This window comes from Mustela erminea, chromosome 7, assembly GCF_009829155.1.
Source record: "Mustela erminea isolate mMusErm1 chromosome 7, mMusErm1.Pri, whole genome shotgun sequence".
NCBI classification, from domain to species: domain Eukaryota; kingdom Metazoa; phylum Chordata; class Mammalia; order Carnivora; family Mustelidae; genus Mustela; species Mustela erminea.
Window position 1 is genome coordinate 23,385,359 of NC_045620.1, and position 19,248 is coordinate 23,404,606.

General features: G+C 40.1%; 1 protein-coding gene across 1 annotated transcript in view; it reads left to right on the plus strand.

Moving 5' to 3' along the window:
• Positions 1-19,248, plus strand: part of TRPC4AP (transient receptor potential cation channel subfamily C member 4 associated protein) — a 71,206-nt gene that overhangs the window by 26,026 nt on the left and 25,932 nt on the right. The window contains exons 5-8 of the mRNA XM_032350879.1: positions 983-1,038; positions 3,518-3,646; positions 9,727-9,934; positions 17,973-18,158. Of these exons, the coding sequence (XP_032206770.1) occupies positions 983-1,038; positions 3,518-3,646; positions 9,727-9,934; positions 17,973-18,158 (579 nt within the window). The remainder of the gene's footprint in view (positions 1-982; positions 1,039-3,517; positions 3,647-9,726; positions 9,935-17,972; positions 18,159-19,248) is intronic.

The window sequence follows — 19,248 nt, forward strand, 5'->3', positions numbered from 1 at the left end:
TCTAGAAATGCAGAGATGAACTGATCTGGTATGCCATCCTGCTCTGAAGTCATGAGATAAACGAAAAAGCCCCCACAGGTTGAAAGGGAGTGATAAGGGATACGGGACATCTGCACTGTCTCCAGATTTTATCAGATAACCCTTCTGGTCAAGCTGGCTTGGCAGGGCTACCCATTGACATCTCAGAGGGAGACCTAACATTTCAGAGTTTGTGGCAGCATAGGAATGAATGGAAGTAGTTCTTAAAAATAAAAGTAATGCTGAGCAAAAACACTTTATTGATGGTTCATACTCAGTTTTATCCTCTCCAGGCTCAGGGGTCATAAAAATGTTTCCTTTTTGTCATATTCCTCTGTTCTTACTCACAGAGAAGTAGCTATTTCTCTGTTGGAGTTAGTAGGCATTAAAAGACATTTCCCGAACAGAAATAACAAAGCAAAACAAAAACACACTTGTGAGTCTTTAGTAAAAATGATACCCTTGTTTGCTGCTAGGACAACCTTCAGTGGAAATTTATAACATGTAATCAGGAAGCTTATACTTTGGATTCTAGCAGTTCTGCTTTTGAAATGTATCTTGAGGAACCAATGCAACACAGGCATAGAAAGGCTACATAAATAGTTTGTTTTTAGTCTATTTAAATAGCAAAAATCCCCCCCAAACCCTGGATATCTTCTAAGCAAACTACAAAGGGAACATGGCTATTAAGAGAGGATACACAGGTTGAAAGTATGAAGACTGTGGAGCTTAAGTAGAAAACAGCTACTGCATCAAACCAAAAATCAGTATACAAATTGGTTTGCAGGTTCTGATGGGCATCACGAAAATCTTTGGTAAGCAAGGACTGGAAAGAGGTATGCTAAAAGGAAAAGAAGCATCTTGAAGGGGATTGTGAGGAACAGTTCTTAGGTTGAAAAATTTAATTCTGTTATGCTATATTTTCAGTAAGAAAAATAACCAGTTATTCTCCCTTCACTTTCAGTAAGTGATGAAATGTCCAAGGACTGTTTGAGCATCCTGTATAATACATGTGTCTGTGTAAGTACACCTGCCCTTGGGGGCCCAGTTATGTTCCTACCACATCTGCAGTGCTTGAGAAGGGAAAGTTCAAGGGGCGGGGGTGGACATGAAAGCTGTCCTCAGACATGCGGGGATCGGACTGACTTACGTGGGCCTGAGGACCAGGACCAGCAGGTGAAAATTGTGGGGAGGCAGAATTTTATAGAAATTCAGAATCAGGGCTCCTGTAGCAGATAGCAATATCCTTTAGCCCTGGAGGTGTCCAAGCAGATACTGAACAATCATTTATCATTTATCATGTATAGATACACTGGAAGAGTGTATGTCATCTTTAAGATTCCTTTATTTTATTTTTTTTTAAGATTTTTCTTTATTTATTCGGCAGACAGAGATCACAAGTAGGCAGAGAGGCAGTGCAGAGAGCCTGATGCGGTGCTCCACCCAGGACCCTGAGATCATGACCTGAGCCGAAGGCAGAGGTTTAACCCACTGAGCTACCTAGGCGACCCTAAGATTCCTTTTAATTCCATTATTTCTGTTCCTTCATTTTCCTTGTTAGAAAGCAAAAGCCCCACCAGCGTAGTAAGTAGGAGACTGTTTGATTGACCCCTAAAAAGGAAAGAATAGTGAATAAAACAGCAATTTGGTAGAAAGGAAAAAGCCTAGCACTTAGTGCTAGAACTGGATTTGGAGTTCTGGCTCCTGGCTCAGTGATTATTAATTGACCTCCCTGAGCTTTAGTTTCTCATCTGGAGAGTGTAGTCAGTAATCTTACTAGTATTGTAGGCTTGTTGTGAGGACTAAGTGAGATGTGAAAGCACTTTGTAAAGCAACATACAAGTGCTAGTGTTTGTAAGACACAGTACTTATCTTTTAGGAACTTATGTGGTCACCGGTACTCAGTGAATCATAATACACACCAGAATGAAACAAAGGCTCCTGTAGAAGTGAAACTTATATGTTATGAAAATACAATGGGACATTTAATTCCATTTCATTTCTTGCTTCATTCAGAAAGAGATGTCAGGCGTTCTTGTAGTGATATGTAAAATCTACCAAGATCATGAATCATATATTTAGAAGTAGATAAGAAAGAAGAGTGTAGAACAAGTTGAGGGTATAACATGTATGCAGGAATTGGGCTGCCCAAAAAATCATATGTCGTCTGGATGGGGCATACATTTCGGTTTAAGCTTCTTCTTTTTTTTTTTTTTTTTAAAGATTTTACTTATTTGGCAGAGAGAGATCACAGGTAGGCAGAGAGAGAGAGAGAGGGGGGAAGCAGGCTCCCTGCCTAGCAGAGAGCCCAATGTGGTACTCGATCCCAGGACCCTGAGATCATGACCTGAGCTGAAGGCAGAGGCTCAACCCGCTGAGCCACGCAGACAGCCCCTCGGTTTAAGCTTCTTATCAACCAACATAAATAGGGAAGTAAGTTTCAACACTTACACAGTTCAGCATCTGTAATAGTCCCATGCAGCAGAAGCACAGTATGAGCCACGTAGATTATTATAAATTTCCTTATAGCCACATTTTTTTAGAAAGGAAGAAAAGAAGTAGGAAGAAATAGGTGAGATTAATTTTAATAATATATTTTATTTAGCATAGTATATCAAGATTATTCCAACATGTAAATAATGTAAGTAATTATTAATGGGATATTTATCTCCTTTTTTGTACTAAGCTTTCAAAATCCAGTGTGTTTTTTATACTTTGAGCACCTCTCAGTTCAGACTAGCCATGTTTCAGGTGCTCAGTAGCCACGTGTTTTTAGTGGACAGATAGGCGCAGACCGATAAGATAACAGTAAACTAACTAGTTGTTCAGCTAACACACAACTACTCTTGCAGCTAAGGTAGTAAGAACTTGTCCTTAATTTAAAAAATATGTGTATGATGTAATGACTTCATCATTGGCAACTTCCATATAGTCATTAGTTTTATGAGGCTGTTTGTTATTAATGACACTTAATAATAGTCCCGCAAAACACAGTTCATGAAAGAAAGAAAAGGAAACAAAAATGTGAAGAACATAGAATGATATGGTCCAACTCTGCTAATGTGGCTTAATTTCAGGGATTAGGCAGAAACCAAGAAATGTCTGACAGTGCCTGCTTTGGGGTGGAAACTTGTGCAAATTGTTGCTGACCTGAAGTAAGCATGTCCTACCTAAGGACATTTACATTCCAAATTTAAAATATACCGCTGGCCAAATAAAACTTGGCCTACTGGATGCTTGTTTGTAGCTCCTCGTTCGGTTACTAGGCAGATACTAGGTCAAGACCCTATGATGGACCCACCATGAAAAAACCCCTCCCCTCAAAATGCATTTGCACACAGTGTTTCGTATATAGTTTTAGTGATTTAAGGCCTCTGCCGAGAATTCCAGATGTAGGTTGGAATTGCTTTTCTGGTTTCTAGAAGGAGGATACCTTGTTTTTCATGTTTTATTTTGTGATTATAACCTATTTTGCCATTTTTCTCTTCCCTTGTGATAGACGGAAGGAGTTACAAAGCGTTTGGCAGAAAAGAATGACTTTGTGATCTTCCTGTTTACATTGATGACGAGTAAGAAAACATTCTTACAAACAGCAACCCTCATTGAAGATATTTTGGGGGTTAAAAAGGTGAGCTATGTTTTCTAGCAGGTGGGTGACCAGACAGGGGAGGGTGTGTCAGACAATTGGATTCTCAAACCTGAATGATGTACAGAGCTCTTTTAAAGGAAATTCCTCCATATGCCTAATGTTAACTTTTTTTTACTTAAATATATTCAAGTACAAACCTAGGTCTTACTCCTTTTGGTGGTTTTTAAATGACAATAAAACCTTAAATCAGTATATAAATTGAAATCGATCTAATGATAAGACTCAAAAGTTCAGACTGATTTTGTTTTTAATATGATGGCTAATGCCACTTTGTCAAAATCAAATTGCCCCTCATTAATTATTATGTTGCAAGATCTTTGTAGCATACTAACACTGCTGTATGCTATGGAATGACTCCATTTTCCTACCATTTTTCTTTATTTGAATGCTGTGAAACCTTCATTCATTAGCTGGTGATGTTCGACTTTTATTTATTAAGTCCGCTTCTGTTTATTCTCATTAGTCTTCAACAGTTAAAATTTAATTCATATCAGTGTAGAGAACACAGATGTGAGCACTGACATCCTGCCACTTGGTCATAAGATGGACATTCAAAAAGATCCAGAATATGCTTTAAAAAAAACACGCACTCGCAAAGGAGCACCTGGTTGGCTCTTGTCGATGGAGCATAGGACTCTTGATCTCAGGGTTGTGAGTTTAAGCCCCACGTTGGGTGAAGATCAGTCTTTGTTCCATGCCTCCATGTTGGTTGCAGGCTGGCACATTTCTTCCTCTTACAACTGAGGAGGCAGGAGCAGCCTCTTAGAATTGCTGTTGCAGGGAAAAGGCTACCCACGTGCATTGTGGTTACCCCAGCTTTCATTTCTGTCTTTCTGCTGCGTTTTCCCCAGGCGCTGCTTGTCATGCACAGGCGGAAGATGCACAAGTGGCCCATTGTCTGTAGGAACACACTGGAGATGTGTGCAGGTCCCAGACAGACCCTTTGTACCCTATAATAAAAAGGCTTTGTTATTTTTCCAATAATTGTATACTCCAGCCAGTGTGTGAAAGAGGGCTTCCAGGGCGGAAACACCAAACTCCCAGGCAGTCTGAGCATGGGAGTCTGGGATTGCTCCTTCCTGACTTCTCCCGCTTGTCCCTTGTGCCCTGACATGCTCATTTTTTGTGTGTTACCAAAAATAGTGATAAGTTCTGCTAGGCATGGTTACCTAGGTGCAGTTTGAAAGGGGGATAGACATCATAAAGAAAATGGGAACCCAAGTCACAAACTGGGAAATGATATATGTAACCCATATATGTGTCCAAAAAGACACATAGCCCGGTAAAGAAAAGGGAGTGGGGGGGGGGGGTAGGCAATGATAGTAACAAACATTTCACAAAAGAGAAACAATCCATAAAAAGAATATGTTTAACTTCATCGATGATCAGGGCAATGCAAATTAAGACCACAGTGAGAGAGAGAGAGAGAGCAGATGTTGGTAAAAATGTGTATCATTGGCCTTTCTTTCCTTCTTTGGCTTTTTTTTTTTTTTTTTAAAGTAGGCTCCATGCTCAGCATGGGGTCCCAGCATGGGGCTTGAACTCACAATCCTGAAATCAAACCTGAGCTGAGATCAAGAGTCAGATGCTTAACTAACTGAGCTACCCAGGCACCCCAAGAATGTATATCATTGCAATCACTTATGTACTGCTGATACCTTCTTGTTTCTGCAGAATCTATTCATCTTTCTTTGTTTTCTGGTTGAATATGTGCATTCCCTGTGACCCAGCACCTAGGGAAGCACTACCTTGAGGGCTGAGACATCATTCTTGTGCCTGGGTCACCTATAGTCTATGTCTAGGCATGCTTGTGGATAAACTCAATCCCAGAACAGTAGTTCTCAGAAGTGAAAACACTACATCGAAGCTAAGAGGTTGTGAAATCAATTCATTCATTGAGTCTACCAGCTAAAAAAGAAAAGATTCAAGTGTGTCATGTAAGGGTATTATTTAAGTTTTTGTTACATAGTTACGTATGCTTTATTGGGTTGTGATGGAAATTTTTTCTTCTTCTTGGACATTGTGAGAATGGTTTAGAAGCCACTGCTCCAGAAAAACTTCTGCACATGTACATCAAGAAACGCTTAAGAATGTTTATAGTATTGTTTCCAAGTTAAAAACTGAAGCTAAATCCATGATCCATCAACAGGAGAATGGATAAATTTTCTCTATTCACACAATGAATATTATAGAGTTGCGGAAGTGAATAAGCTGTTGCTATGGGCAACAACATAGCTAAATCGTAGAAATAAATCGAAGTTGGTTGCAGAAGACTGTAGTATTTTTTTATTTTTATATTTTTTTAAGAGAGAGTGTGAGCAGGGGAGGGACACAGGGAGAGAGAGGGAATCTTAAGCAGGCTCCAAGCTCAGCACGGAGGTACCAGTGTAGGGCTGGATCTCATCACCCTGAGATCATGACCTGAGCCGAAACCAAGAGCTAGATGTTTACTTGACTGAGCCACCCAGGTGCTCCTAGTATATCATTCTTATAAAGCTCTGAAATAAGCAAACTCAACTCATACATATAAAACTATTTTTTTTTAAGATTTTATTTATTTATTTGACAGAGAGAAATCACAAGTAGACGGAGAGGCAGGCGGGGGGGCGGGGAAGCAGGCTCCCTGCTGAGCAGAGAGCCCGATCGATGCAGGACTCGATCCCAGGACCCTGAGATCATGACCTGAGCTGAAGGCAGCAGCTTAACCCACTGAGCCACTCAGGCGCCCCTAAAACTATTTTTTTTAACAGCAAAACGAAAGTAATTCAGTTATGGTTACCTCTGGCAGAGAGTGTGGAAGATGTGATGGGAAAGATACACACAGCTCTTCACTTGGTTATGCCTCATAACATATGTTGTATGTATCAGATATTAAAATATGGCACAGAAAGTGGGCTTGGAAGGCAGTGGGACCTGGTTTGTGACCCATACACTAAGTTAGGGCTAGAGGAACGGGACTGAAAGTTACAGTTTCCTCTCATAACAGTCGCTAACTTTTGGGGTGCCTGGGTGACTCAGTTGTTGAGTGTCTGCCTTCGGCTCAGGTCGTGGTCCCAGAATCCTGGAATTGAGCCCCGCGTCGGGCTCCCTGCTCAGAGGAAGACCTGCTTCTCCCTGTCCGACTCCCCCTTCTTGTGTTCACTCTCTCGCTGTGTTTCTCTCTGTCAAATGAATAAAATCTTAAAAAAAAAAAATTGCTAACTTTTGTGTACTGGGGGAAGGAAAAGGCAAAGGTAAGCAGCTGTTCCTAAATAGCCCCTCAGCAAACTCCTGTTCTTCATTACCAGATTTAAGAGCAGAGGTCATGGGGGCTTCTGGGAATCATTCACTTGTTCAGTTCACATTTACTGAGACCCTTGCTACCAAGTCTTATGTGCTGAGGCTCTGGAAAGAAAGTAAGACACACAGCTCCCTCAATGTAGTGTGAGTTTGTTTGAAAATGGAGGAACAGGTATCACAAGATCCTGTGACATGTGCAGTGATAGAGAAGTACCCAGTCTAGTGGAAGTGAATTAGTGAGATGAAGGGTAGTAGCTATAATCTGAGGATACAAGGATGTTTCAGAAGAAGAGAAGCTCATGTAATGCACATTTGCAGATTTTTTTAAAAGATTTTATTTATTTATTCGACAGAGAGAGAGAGATCACAAGTAGGCAGAGAGGCGGGCAGAGAGAGAGGGGGAAGCAGGCTCCCCGCTGAGCAGAGAGCCCCATGCGGGGCTTGATCCCAGGACCCTGAGATTATGACCTGAGCCAGAGGCAGAGGCTTAACCCACTGAGCCACCCAGGCACCCCACATTTGCAGATTTTAAAGAAGAAAAAAAAAAGAATGTAGCCAAATAAAAAGCATTTCATGAAATTCAATAGTCATTAATGGTAAAAGCTAAGAATAAAAGGAAAGCACATTAGTTTGACATAGGATATCAAAACTTAAAGTAGACATTAAACTTCATGTTAAAACTTTGGAAATATTCCTGTTAAAGTTAAAAAAAAAAAAAAAAGACAAGAATGCCTGCTATCACTTACTCTCAGTAATTGGTTATATGTACACATACGCATATACATACACCTATAGGAATGGTCATTGCAACAGTGTTTAATAGTGAAAAATTACAGTCCACCTGAACATACATCCATGTGGATGTATGTTTAAATACATAGTGGGGTAAAGCAGTGAAAAATGAATGAATTAGAGCTACTTCTGTCAGAGTAGTTACATCCCACTGTTGAGGCACGTCTGACATCCCACTGTTGAGGCACGTCTGACTGGCTCAGTCAATAGGACATGTGACCCTTGATCTCGGGGTCCTGAGTTCAAGCCCCACGTTGGGCCTAGAGCCTACTTAAAAATAAATAAGTGTTAAAAAAGAAGTACTAACTTTTTCTTATCTGAAGTGACCCAAATTAAAAAAATAAAAATTCCAGTGTTGACAAAAAAGTAAGGTATAATGTAGCATTCACACTGTGTCTAGAACACTACCATATGTTTTTTAATTTTTTGGTTTATTTTTTATTGGAGTATAATTGACATGCAATATTATATTGGTTTCAGGTCTACAGCATAGTGATTCAGTGATTTTACACATGAAGCCATGCTGACGACCATGTCACCATACATTGTTATTACAGTGTTACTGACTGTATTCTCCATGCTGTACTTTCCATCCCCACGACTTATTTATTTTATAACTGGAAGTTTGTACCTCTTAATCCCTTTGACCTATTCTGCCCATTCCTCCCAATCCCCTCCCTTCTCACAACCACCAGTTCTCTGTATTTGAGTCTTTATCTCTTTTGTTCATTTGTTTTGTAGATTCCACATATGAGTGAAATCATAGAGTATTTGCCTTTTCTGTGACTCATTTTGCTTAGCATTGTGCTCTAGATCCATTCACGTCCTTGCAAGTGAAAGATCTCATTCTTTATGGCTGCATAATATTCCATCGGCTATGTATACCATGTCTTCTTTATCCATTCGTCTATGGATGAACACTTGGGTTCTTCTATACTTGGTTATTGTAAATAATGTTGCAGTAAACGTAGGGGGTGCATGTATCTTTTCAAATTATCATTTTTGTTTTCTTGGGGTTAATACCCAGTAATGGAATTACTAGATCATATGGTATTTCTACTTTTAGTTTTTTGAGGAACCTCCAGCTGTTTGCACAGAGGGAGCACCAGTTTACATTTGTACCAGTGGTGCATGAGGGGTCCTTTTTTCCACATCCTCTCTGACACTTCTCATTTCCTGCCTTTTTAATATTAGCCATTGTGACAGGCGTAAGGTTTTGATTTGTATTTCCCTCATGATCAGTGATGCTGAGCATCTTTTCAGGGTCTGTTGGCCTCCTGGATGTCTTTGGAAAAGAGTTTATTCAGGTCCTTGGCCCATTTTTAATCAGATTATTTTTGGTGTTGAATTGTGTGAGTTCTTTATATTGGTGATTAGCCCCTCATCAGATGTATCCTTAGCAAATATCTTTTCCCATTCAGTAGGTTGCCTTTTTGTTTTGTTACTGGTTTCCTTTACTTTAATACCATATATTTTTATGGAAATAGAAGAACATGTATGGAAACAATAAACAGTTCAAAATAATGGATACCCCCGGTGGGAGAGATGGGAATACAACTGGGTAGGAGTACACATGGGCCTTCAGCTACATTTGAAATATTGTATTTCTTAGAAAGAAAATGTCTGTAGTAGGAATGGCAATTTGTGAGTGAGTGATAAAATTTGCGTGGTAGGCATTTCTTCTCTTTCCTTTTTTAAATAGACAAAATGAGTCACATGAACAAAGAGAAATGAGAATAGTGGTGCTCCAAAGGATTTAATCCTGAGACCCGTCCTATGAAGCATGTCAGTCCCATTTGACAGTTGAGCAAATACTTAGAGAGGTTCCATAACTTACCTACATTTGCACAACTGCAGTTTGCAGGGCCAGGATCTGGACCTAAGTTGGTTTAGCTACTAGGTCCCATTTTTAGGGGAATGCAAAAGAGGGACGCATCCAGCCTCAAATGAACTGAGCATGGGGATTGTTTTGTTTGTGTCTTCTGTAGGAAATGATCCGACTAGACGAAGTCCCCAATCTGAGTTCTTTAGTATCCAATTTTGATCAGCAGCAGCTTGCTAATTTCTGCCGGATTCTGGCTGTCACCATTTCAGAGATGGATACAGGGAATGATGACAAGCACACACTACTTGCCAAAAATGCTCAGCAGAAGAAGAGCTTGAGCTTGGGGCCTTCTGCAGCTGAAATCAACCAAGGTAAGGTCTCTAAGTTTTCAGAGTTTTGAGACTATGGCTCTGAGACCCCTTCATAAATTATTTACTCTTTCAGTATCTCTAGGGTGATTCATGTGAAGGCTCCAAGGTCCACTTAGAGTATGCACATTTTGTGTGGGTGTGTATCTCTTCATTATTTTAGGGAGCCGCAAAAGTCCGTAACTTTTATCCGATTTTTGAATTGATTCAGAATCTCAGAAAAGTTAAAAACTAGGGGCACCTGGGTGGCTCAGTTGGTAAGCATCAGACTCTTGATTTCAGGTCAGGTCATGATCTTAGGGTCATGAGATCAAGCCCCATGTCAGGCTCTGTGTTGGGCATGGAGCCTGCTTAAGATTCTCTCCCTCTCCTCGCACTCTCTCTCTTTAAAAAAAAAAAGTTAAGAACCATTGTTTATCAGAATTACAAATATACTTACCTTTTGATCACTAAGCCTTTTCTGGGTCTTTGTTATAGATATATAGGATATGTATATTCAGGGTCATTCATTGCAACATTATAGTAACAAAAATACCAGAAACAAGAGGCCACTTAATTTCTAGAATATTTATGTAATGGGAAATTGTATGGCTGTTAAGAAAAAAGGATGAAGAAGATTTCTGTGTATTGATACAAGAAAATATCTTCAAGATGTATTACTGTTAAAAAGGAAAATGCAGAGCTGTGTGTATAGTATGATACTTTGTGTGGTAAAGCAGAGATGGGGGAATATGATCAGATGTATTTGTTTGCTCATATATAGTATGCGTTAACTGAAAGCGTGCACAAGAAACTGAAAATGGTTACCTGTTGGGGGTGGCCAGAATAGAGGTAGATGACAACAGCAGAAGCAGGACTTTTTTTTTAAGATTTGTGTGTGTGAGAGAGAGAGAGAACGTACTCATGCATGATTGGGGGTGGGGCAGAGGGAGAAGCAGACTCCCTGACAAGGAGTCTGCTGTGGAGCTCGATCCCAGGACCCTGGGATCATGACCTGAGCCAAAGGCAGAAGCTTAACCCACTGAGCAACCCAAGCGCCCTGGAAGTAGGACTTATTAATGCATTTATTTATATATTTGATTTTAGAACCATGTGAGAGTATATTAGTTAGTTCCCTACTTACTGTTTTTTTGGTAGCAAGAGAACTTTTTTCTATTTCTGTGCTGGTCTAAGCAGATTTGGGGGAAATTTGGCATATATCTGTTTTGGTTGTAAGAGTAGAGATGGTCCATATTTGAACTATAATATTTATGTGTCTTAAAACCTAGTTCTTAAACATCAACAGACTACAGTAACGTATAGCTGTGTGCCTCAGGGTTAACTGGATAACCAAGGTGAAATAATAAAAACTTAGCATTTAAAAGCAGCAGTAGAGAGCCATGATCGTCCTGTGGCAGCCCTGATGATGCTTTGAAAACAATACTTTGTTTCTGAAGTCTGGTTGACCCCATGTGTGCATTCCCAGGCCTGGCTCTGCACACTTGCTAAGTGCAGCACAGCAGCCTCACTTCTGACTACTGAATGTGAGTCCTCCCTTAGCTCTGTGAGTGTTGGAGTTACGAACACCAAATGGTCAGAACTGTATTTCTAGTTATTAAGGAATATAATTTTACATGTTTTAGTCATATGTAAAAACAGAAATATATAACTCTGTGAACCCCAGTTTCATGGTTCCCCCTCCAGGCTCGTTTTTCTTCCTGATTCCATAGATCCAAGGCCCTCCTTTGGTCTTTGTAGGCTTTTCTTCCCTTCTCCCCCTCCTTTCTTACGACTTTCTTTTCTTTTTTTTTTTTTTCTTTCTTATGACTTTTAAGGAGTGCTCATTTTAGCAAATCATAAAATATACATTCTTAAAAATGTGAATTTTATTATAACTAAATTATACCTTAAAGCTGATTTAAACACACTGACGAAAGCTCACATTTGTTAAGTTCCCGCTATGTAGCAAACATTGAGGTAACTGCATTAGCTAGGAATGATTTTATTTGCCCTCCAAGTAGCCCTGTGAAATAGAGGTTTGCATCCCCTTTGCACAGCTTAGGAAGGTGAGGGTCATAAATGTTCACTGTTAGGTACCTGTGTGTGCTGAGGCACTGGGTCACTTTCATCTCAGTTTCCCATTTAAGGAAACTGTTCTGGCAGATTATTTTTATCCTGCTAGTATCAATTACCTTCACATACCTGTTTATAAGCTGCCTTAAGTGAAACCAGCATTGCCCATCATTCTTGGAGGACAAGGTATTCTAGTCAGTTGGTTTTTTTAATTAACTGAGAGTTAACCTCAAACCCAGGTTTCTTTGATTTGGGTCATTAAAAAAAGAAAGTCTTCATAAAATAACTAAGTTCACTTGTATACCTGTGTGACTAATCCATGAGATAATCTACATGTGATGTCTGCTTACAGCTTTTGAGTTGAAGTTTTAGTAAATGTTGTATTTTGGCACAAGTTGTACAGGGTCTGACCTTTCCCAGCTCTCTGACCATAATTCCTGTTGCCCTGCCCCCCACTCCACACACATTTCTCTAGTCACATGCCCTGGGAAGGCCAAGGTGAACATAATTAAATCACAAGTACAATGAGAAAGATCTTAGTCCTCAATGTTGGCATGCTTCAGTTGAACTCCAGTACTAAATACTTTTAAATAGAGGCATGTATAATAATCATCTCAGGCTGCCATAACCAGGTACCATAACTGGGTGGCTTAAACAACAGAAGTTCATTTTCTCCCCCATCTGGAGGCTAGAGGTTCATGATCGGGGTGCCATTAGCATTGGTTTCTGGTGAGGCCTCCCTTCCTAGCTTGTGGGCGTCTGCCTTCTCACTGTGTCCTCAGGTGGTCTTTCCTCTGTGTATGTACAAAGAGAAAGGAATTTCTGGTGTCTCTTCCTCATATAAGAAGACCAGCCCTGTTGGGTTAGGACCCACTCTTAACAACCCCATTTAATTACCTCCCTAAAGGCCACCATCTCCAGATACATTCATATTATGAATTAAGGCTTCAACATACGAATTTGGGGGAGGGGACACAATTCGGACCATAAGAGTATGGAAAGGGGACATGCTTTTTTGTTTTGTTTTTCATAAGCTGTGGCTGTTTTCTTGCCCAGCAAAATGATTTATACTGTCTTCCTGGAGCGCATATAATAATAAAAATGTTAGGCTCTAACAAATTTTTGGATTTCTCAGAACTACCGGTTATTCTTCTGTCCATTCAGAGGGGAATAGATAGTTTCATCAGGGGGAAAAATCATTCAAGATTTTAGTCAGAAATGTGGATGAAGCCACAGGCCAGATAATTATCAATTTGTAGGTGACGTGAGCTAAGAAGCGCTGATTTCTGTCAGCTAGGACAGGATAGAATACAATAGATAGAATCCTCTCATCTGGAAAGCAGGGCCTAAACTGAAGAGGAAAGGTTATGGGAATATTTCAAAATACTGATGTGTTAACAAGTAGAGGGAAGGTCTGCTTTTGCAGAAATTCTCAGAAGTTGTGTTTCAGTGGTCAGCCAGTTTAATATTAACCAGTATTGTGGCTCACTGCCAGTAAGGCTGTGAGAGTTACAAGGACACTGTGACACTGGGTGCCAGTTCCCTGAGGTTATGTATAATTTGATGAGTATAATTAGGCCAATGATTTTTTTTCTGGGAGAGAGCCCCTACCTTTCATCACTTTTTCAAGAGGTAGTTGATTCACAAAGGCTTAGGAATCTCCAGGGTGGGGATTGGAGTCTCAGAAGCTTGAATGCTGGGCAGTCACATCTGAAGGGCTGTGTTGAGTACACAGAGTGGGAAGAATGGTCTTAGGAATTGTCCTGTGAGGAACAGAGAAACTGCAGCCATTCATCCTGTGTAAAAGAGATTGAGAGTAAAAATCTAGCTTTGGGAGGATTTTCATGTAGAATCTACTCCTTTATTTATTTTTGGAAAAAGGTAAGATATATATCTAAAAGTTTCTTAAATAATAATAAGAAGAGAGTGGGTATATAGTAGAAAGTTTGTTCCCTTCCCCCCTGGCATCCTGTTACATTTTCTCATGTGTCCCTCCCAAGAAATTCTCTACATGCCCAGTCCAGGGGATGCAGGAGGGAAAGATTGACTCCTCCCTGTTTGTAGAGATGGTAGTATAAAATAAGCACCCTTCTGCCCCTTGCTTTTTTCACTTAACTTCATCTTTTTTTTTTTTTAAGATTTTTTATGTATTTATTTGATAGAGAGATCACAAGTAGGCAGAGAGGCAGGCAGAGGGAGATGGGGAAGCAGGCTCCCCTCCGAGCAGAGAGCCTGATGCGGGGTCGATCCCAGGACCCTGAGACCATGACCCGAGCTGAAGGCAGAGGCTTGAACCACTGAGCCACCCAGGCGCCCCTCACTTATCTTACAAAGCATTCTATTCCAGTACCTACAGAATTGTGTGATTCCTTTTCACAACTATATAGTATTCTAATATATGGGCATACCACAATTCACTAACCCATCCTTGATTGATGGAGATTTTGTTTATTTTAATATTTTTGTTCTTACAAATAACAGGCTTGTGTATGAAGTATGATGGGCTGGATATTTGCCTTTTACACTTTGATGGGTGTTGACAGATTAACCCTGCAAAGAACTTACCAGTTCATTTTCTCCCATCCCGTATACCATTCCCAGTCTAGGGCCTTTTTAAACTTCCTGATGTTTGCCAAGCCAGTAAGTAAAAAATGGTATCTCAAAACAAAAAAGCTATCCCCGTGTATTTTTTTAATTATGGTGAATGTCACATAAACAAACCATTTAAAGTGAACAATTCAGTGGCATTTAGTACATTTACAGTATGTGCAAGCACACCTCCATCTATTTTGAGAACATTTTCATCACCCCAGAAGGTAACTGCATACACATCAGATAGGTGAACTTCCCCATTCTCTCCAACCCTGGCAGCTACCTGCTTTGTTGTGGATGTCCCTGTTCTAGATAACAGGGACATCCTGTTATATGTTATAAAGGGAATCCTGGAATACGTGACTTTTTGTATCCTGATGCTTTCACTTAGCGTGATGTTTTTGAGGTTCCTCTATGCTGTAGCTCATCAATGTTTCATTTCTTTTCGTGGCTGAATAATATTCATTATTTGTATATACCACAATTTGTTTAGTCATTCATCTGGTGATGGACATTTGGGTTGTTGCCCCGTTTTGGCAGTTGAAGCAGTGCTGCTGTGAATGTGTGTGTATGAATTTGGCACCTGTTTTCAGTAATTTGTGGGTATACTTAGGAGTGGAATTGCTGGGTCATGTGCTAATTCTACATTCAACTTTTTTTTTTTTTTACGATTTTATTTATTTGAGAGAGTAGGTGAGCACAATGGTGGGGCAGAGGGAGAGGGAGAAACAGATTCCCTGTGAGCCGGGAAACCACTGCATGTAGGACTCCATCCCAGGGCCCCAAGATTACACCCTGAGCTGAAGGCAGCCGCTTAACTGACTGAGCCACCAGGCACCCCATGTTCAACTGTTTGAGGAAAAGTTAATTTTAATATAGTTTTAATTAGCTTTTTTAAAAAATGAGGTCAGGCAGTATAGTCACTTACTAATTTATAGAGGATGGAAAGGGGCCTAAGATTATTTGCTGAGCATTGTGCTGGAGCTGAATTTGTTTGACTTTGTATAATCCTAACTAATTTGTTGTAATTTATTTTATTTTTGAAGAATTTTCTCCTATTTTTCTTTTGAATTTTACTTTAAAAATTTTCGTGTAAATTTTTCACACAGAGACAAGTATATGACAATATAACATTATAATGATACTTATTTCCCCATCACCTAGCTTTAACTGTCAGTGTCTCCTTTTTTTTTTTTAAGATTTTATTTATTTATTTATTTATTTATTTATTTTAAAGATTTTATTTATTTATTTGACAGAGAGAGATCACAAGTAGGCAGAGAGGCAGGCAGAGAGAGAGAGAGGAGGAAGCAGGCTCCCTGCTGAGCAGAGAGCCCGATGCGGGACTCGATCCCAGGACTCTGAGATCATGACCTGAGCCGAAGGCAGCGGCTTAACCCACTGAGCCACCCAGGCGCCCAAGATTTTATTTATTTATTGGACAAACAGATCACAAGGAGGCAGAGAGGCAGACAGAGAGAGAGGGTGGGGAAGCAGGCTCTTTGCTGAGCAGAGAGCCCAATGCAGGGCTCTATCCCAGGACCCTGGGATCATGACCTGAGCTGAGGGCAGAGGCTTTAACCCACTGAGCCACCCAGGCACCCCGAGTGTCAGTGTCTCTTTATCTGTATCCCCATTCACTCCTTCCTACCTTACTTTGAATTATTTTGAAGCAAATCCCAGATATCATAAAATTTAACCTTCATATATCGCAGTGTTCCCACAAGATAGGGACTCTTTTTAAAAGTGACTCCAACACCATATTATACCCCCCAAATTAATAGTAATATTTTGGTATTATCAAATGCCTGTTTATTAATTTTCAGTTAGATGATGCATTCATGTGGTTCAAAAAAAATCTACAGATTTAAAAAGGTGTTCATTGGGGGCGCCTGGGTGGCTCAGTGGGTTGAGCCGCTGCCTTCGGTTCAGGTCATGATCTCAGGGCCCTGGGATCGAGTCCCGCATCGGACTCTCTGCTCAGCAGGGAGCCTGCTTCCTCTTTCTCTCTGCCTGCTTCTCTGCCTACTTGTGATCTCTCTCTGTCAAATAAATAAATAAAATCTTTTAAATAAATAAATAAATAAATAAATAAAGGTGTTCATTGGAAAGTTTTCCCCCACACTCTTATTTCCAGTGGCCTAATTCTCTTTGCCTTTGGTAGCCACTGGTGTTTTCTGTCCTTCCAGAAAGATTTAATACATGTATAAGGAAATACATAGAGATGTTAACCCTTATTTTTAAAGAAGGTTAAATGATAGATCCATGATCTACCACCTGGATTTCCCTGCCTCTGCAGTGTATTATGTTCTCTTATGCTCATCAGAATTTCCATCTTACTGTTGTGAGCAAGATGAGATTAAGGCAAATAAGAGTTGTGATTATAAGAGAGTGATTATTCATTTTCTTTCTTTACTAAAAAAAAAAAAAAAGCTCCTTTCTTTCTGCTAGTACATGTAGGACATGTTTGTTACAGGAAAATCAAACTACAGAGAAGTAGGGTTTTTTTTGTTTTTTGTTTTTTTGTTTTTTAAGATTTTTTATTTATTTGAGAGAGAGAGAGAGAGATCTTGAGAAGGGGGAGGGTCAGAGGGAGAAGAAGACTCCCTGCTGAGCAGGGAGCCCAATGTGGGACTTGATCCCGGGACTCCAGGATCATGACCTGAGCTGAAGGCAGTCGCCTAACCAACTGAGCCACCCAGGCGTCACAGAGAAGTAGTTTTAAAAGAAGCACTTATATCCTCCCCTACTCAGGAATGGCCACAGTAAACATCTTGTTGTATAGCTTTCATTCTTTACCTGTATATTATGTGGATATTTTAAAGAAGCAAATTTTTAAAGAAAATGGGCTTACACCAGTACTGTTTAATAATTTTTCCTCTAACAAGTAAAATTTAAACATTTTTTTGAGTCACTCTGTATAAAGATATATGTGTCTTTATTTTCAATGTCTGTTGTATTCTATTGTATTGGGATATTCTATGTTTAATTGATATGCTGTTGATGACCGTGAGTTATCTTTATCTTTTTGCTATTGTAGAATCCACATCATTGAATATCTTTGTACATGTGATTGGTTATTTCCTTGCAGGAAATCTCCAGAAATGAGCCTTCTGGCTCAAAGACACACAGGTTTAAGAAATTAAAGTGATTCCAATTTCTTTCCCCACCAGTACATGTAGAAGAGTCTGTTTCCCTGCACCTGCTATCAAACTTGTTTCTCTAACTTAAGTACTATTTTTCTTTGGCTTAGCATTTCATTTTGCAAAGAAACTCTGACTAGCTACTGTCAAATTTAAAATCATTCCTATCACGTAGGTCAAGAACAGGCTCATTGTTCAGGGTTTTAGAGCTGTTTCTGTTTTGAAAATGCATTCTTTTGTTCTCTCCTTGGCAGCGGCCCTTCTCAGCATCCCTGGCTTTGTTGAGCGACTTTGCAAGCTTGCAACCCGAAAGGTATCAGAGTCAACGGGCACAGCTAGCTTCCTTCAGGAGCTGGAGGAGTGGTACACATGGCTAGACAATGCTTTGGTGCTGGACGCCCTGATGCGAGTAGCTAATGAAGAATCCGAACACAATCAAGGTACTTGGAGTGGGTTTTCTGTGAGGTGGGGATCTTTCCCTTAGGCGCCTGGAGCCATTCTTGACCTCTTTTCCAATGAGGATTAATTGAAATTTGCTCAAAGTAGACTTTTCCTCAGGAAAGTCCTAGATCATAACTGTTAAGACACTTTTGAAAGCTAGTGACAGAAACTTCTTTGAACTCTCTGAGAGTGGACCTGAAAGAAGGGCAAAGGGATTGGCTGGTTCCAATAACTAGAGCATTCTTAGGAACTCAGAGAGTCCTCTCCAAGTCTCTTCATTCTCCATGGTTCTGGTATTCTCTTCTCTACTCCGATGAGTAGACTTCTAGTTTCAGCAACAGCTTCCTGGTGAAGGGCTCTGGCCCATCTTGGGTCAGATGCTCAACCCTTAAACATTTGACTCTGGCCAGCAGGATGGGGTCAGATTGTACAAATAGAGGAATTCTCATTGTAAAAGTGAAGAGGAGTTCTGTTTCCAGGATGGCAGTGTGTGGAGCTCTGTGGACCTGTTCTCTATGGCAACTATAAACAAAACCTATAAACAAAAAAAAATCCATGTAAAGTCTGTGGAAGTTGTTCTAAGGGCTTACAGTAAATGAGGAGATCCTCCAGACAATCTGCTAAAACTCAGAACAGTGAGAGTCTGTGACATTTGAATTCCTGCGTGTTGGAAGTTCCACTGTGGGCAGGTGTGGCCAAAAGGGCACAACCCTCAACAGGGGACAGGATTTCCAAACAAGGAATATGGTTTCTCACCATTGAGGAGGAGGGCAGACCACCAGCTTTTCTTATCCCCTCCAATTCCAGGTTGAAGAGGTTGAATTCTTGATGAGTGTATCCTACGGGCCAGGGGCTCCCTGCCCCAACTTTATTGAGATACCATAGATTTATAACCTTGTGTAAGTTTAAAGTGTGTAGCATGTTAATTTGATACATTTATATATTGCAAAATGATTATCAGCAGAGCATTAGCCCCTCATTCATCACATAATTATCATTTTTTTGGTGGTGAGAACATTTAAGATCCGCTTTTTTATTAGCATCATTCAGATATTACTAGCTATAATCACCACGCAGTACATTGGATGC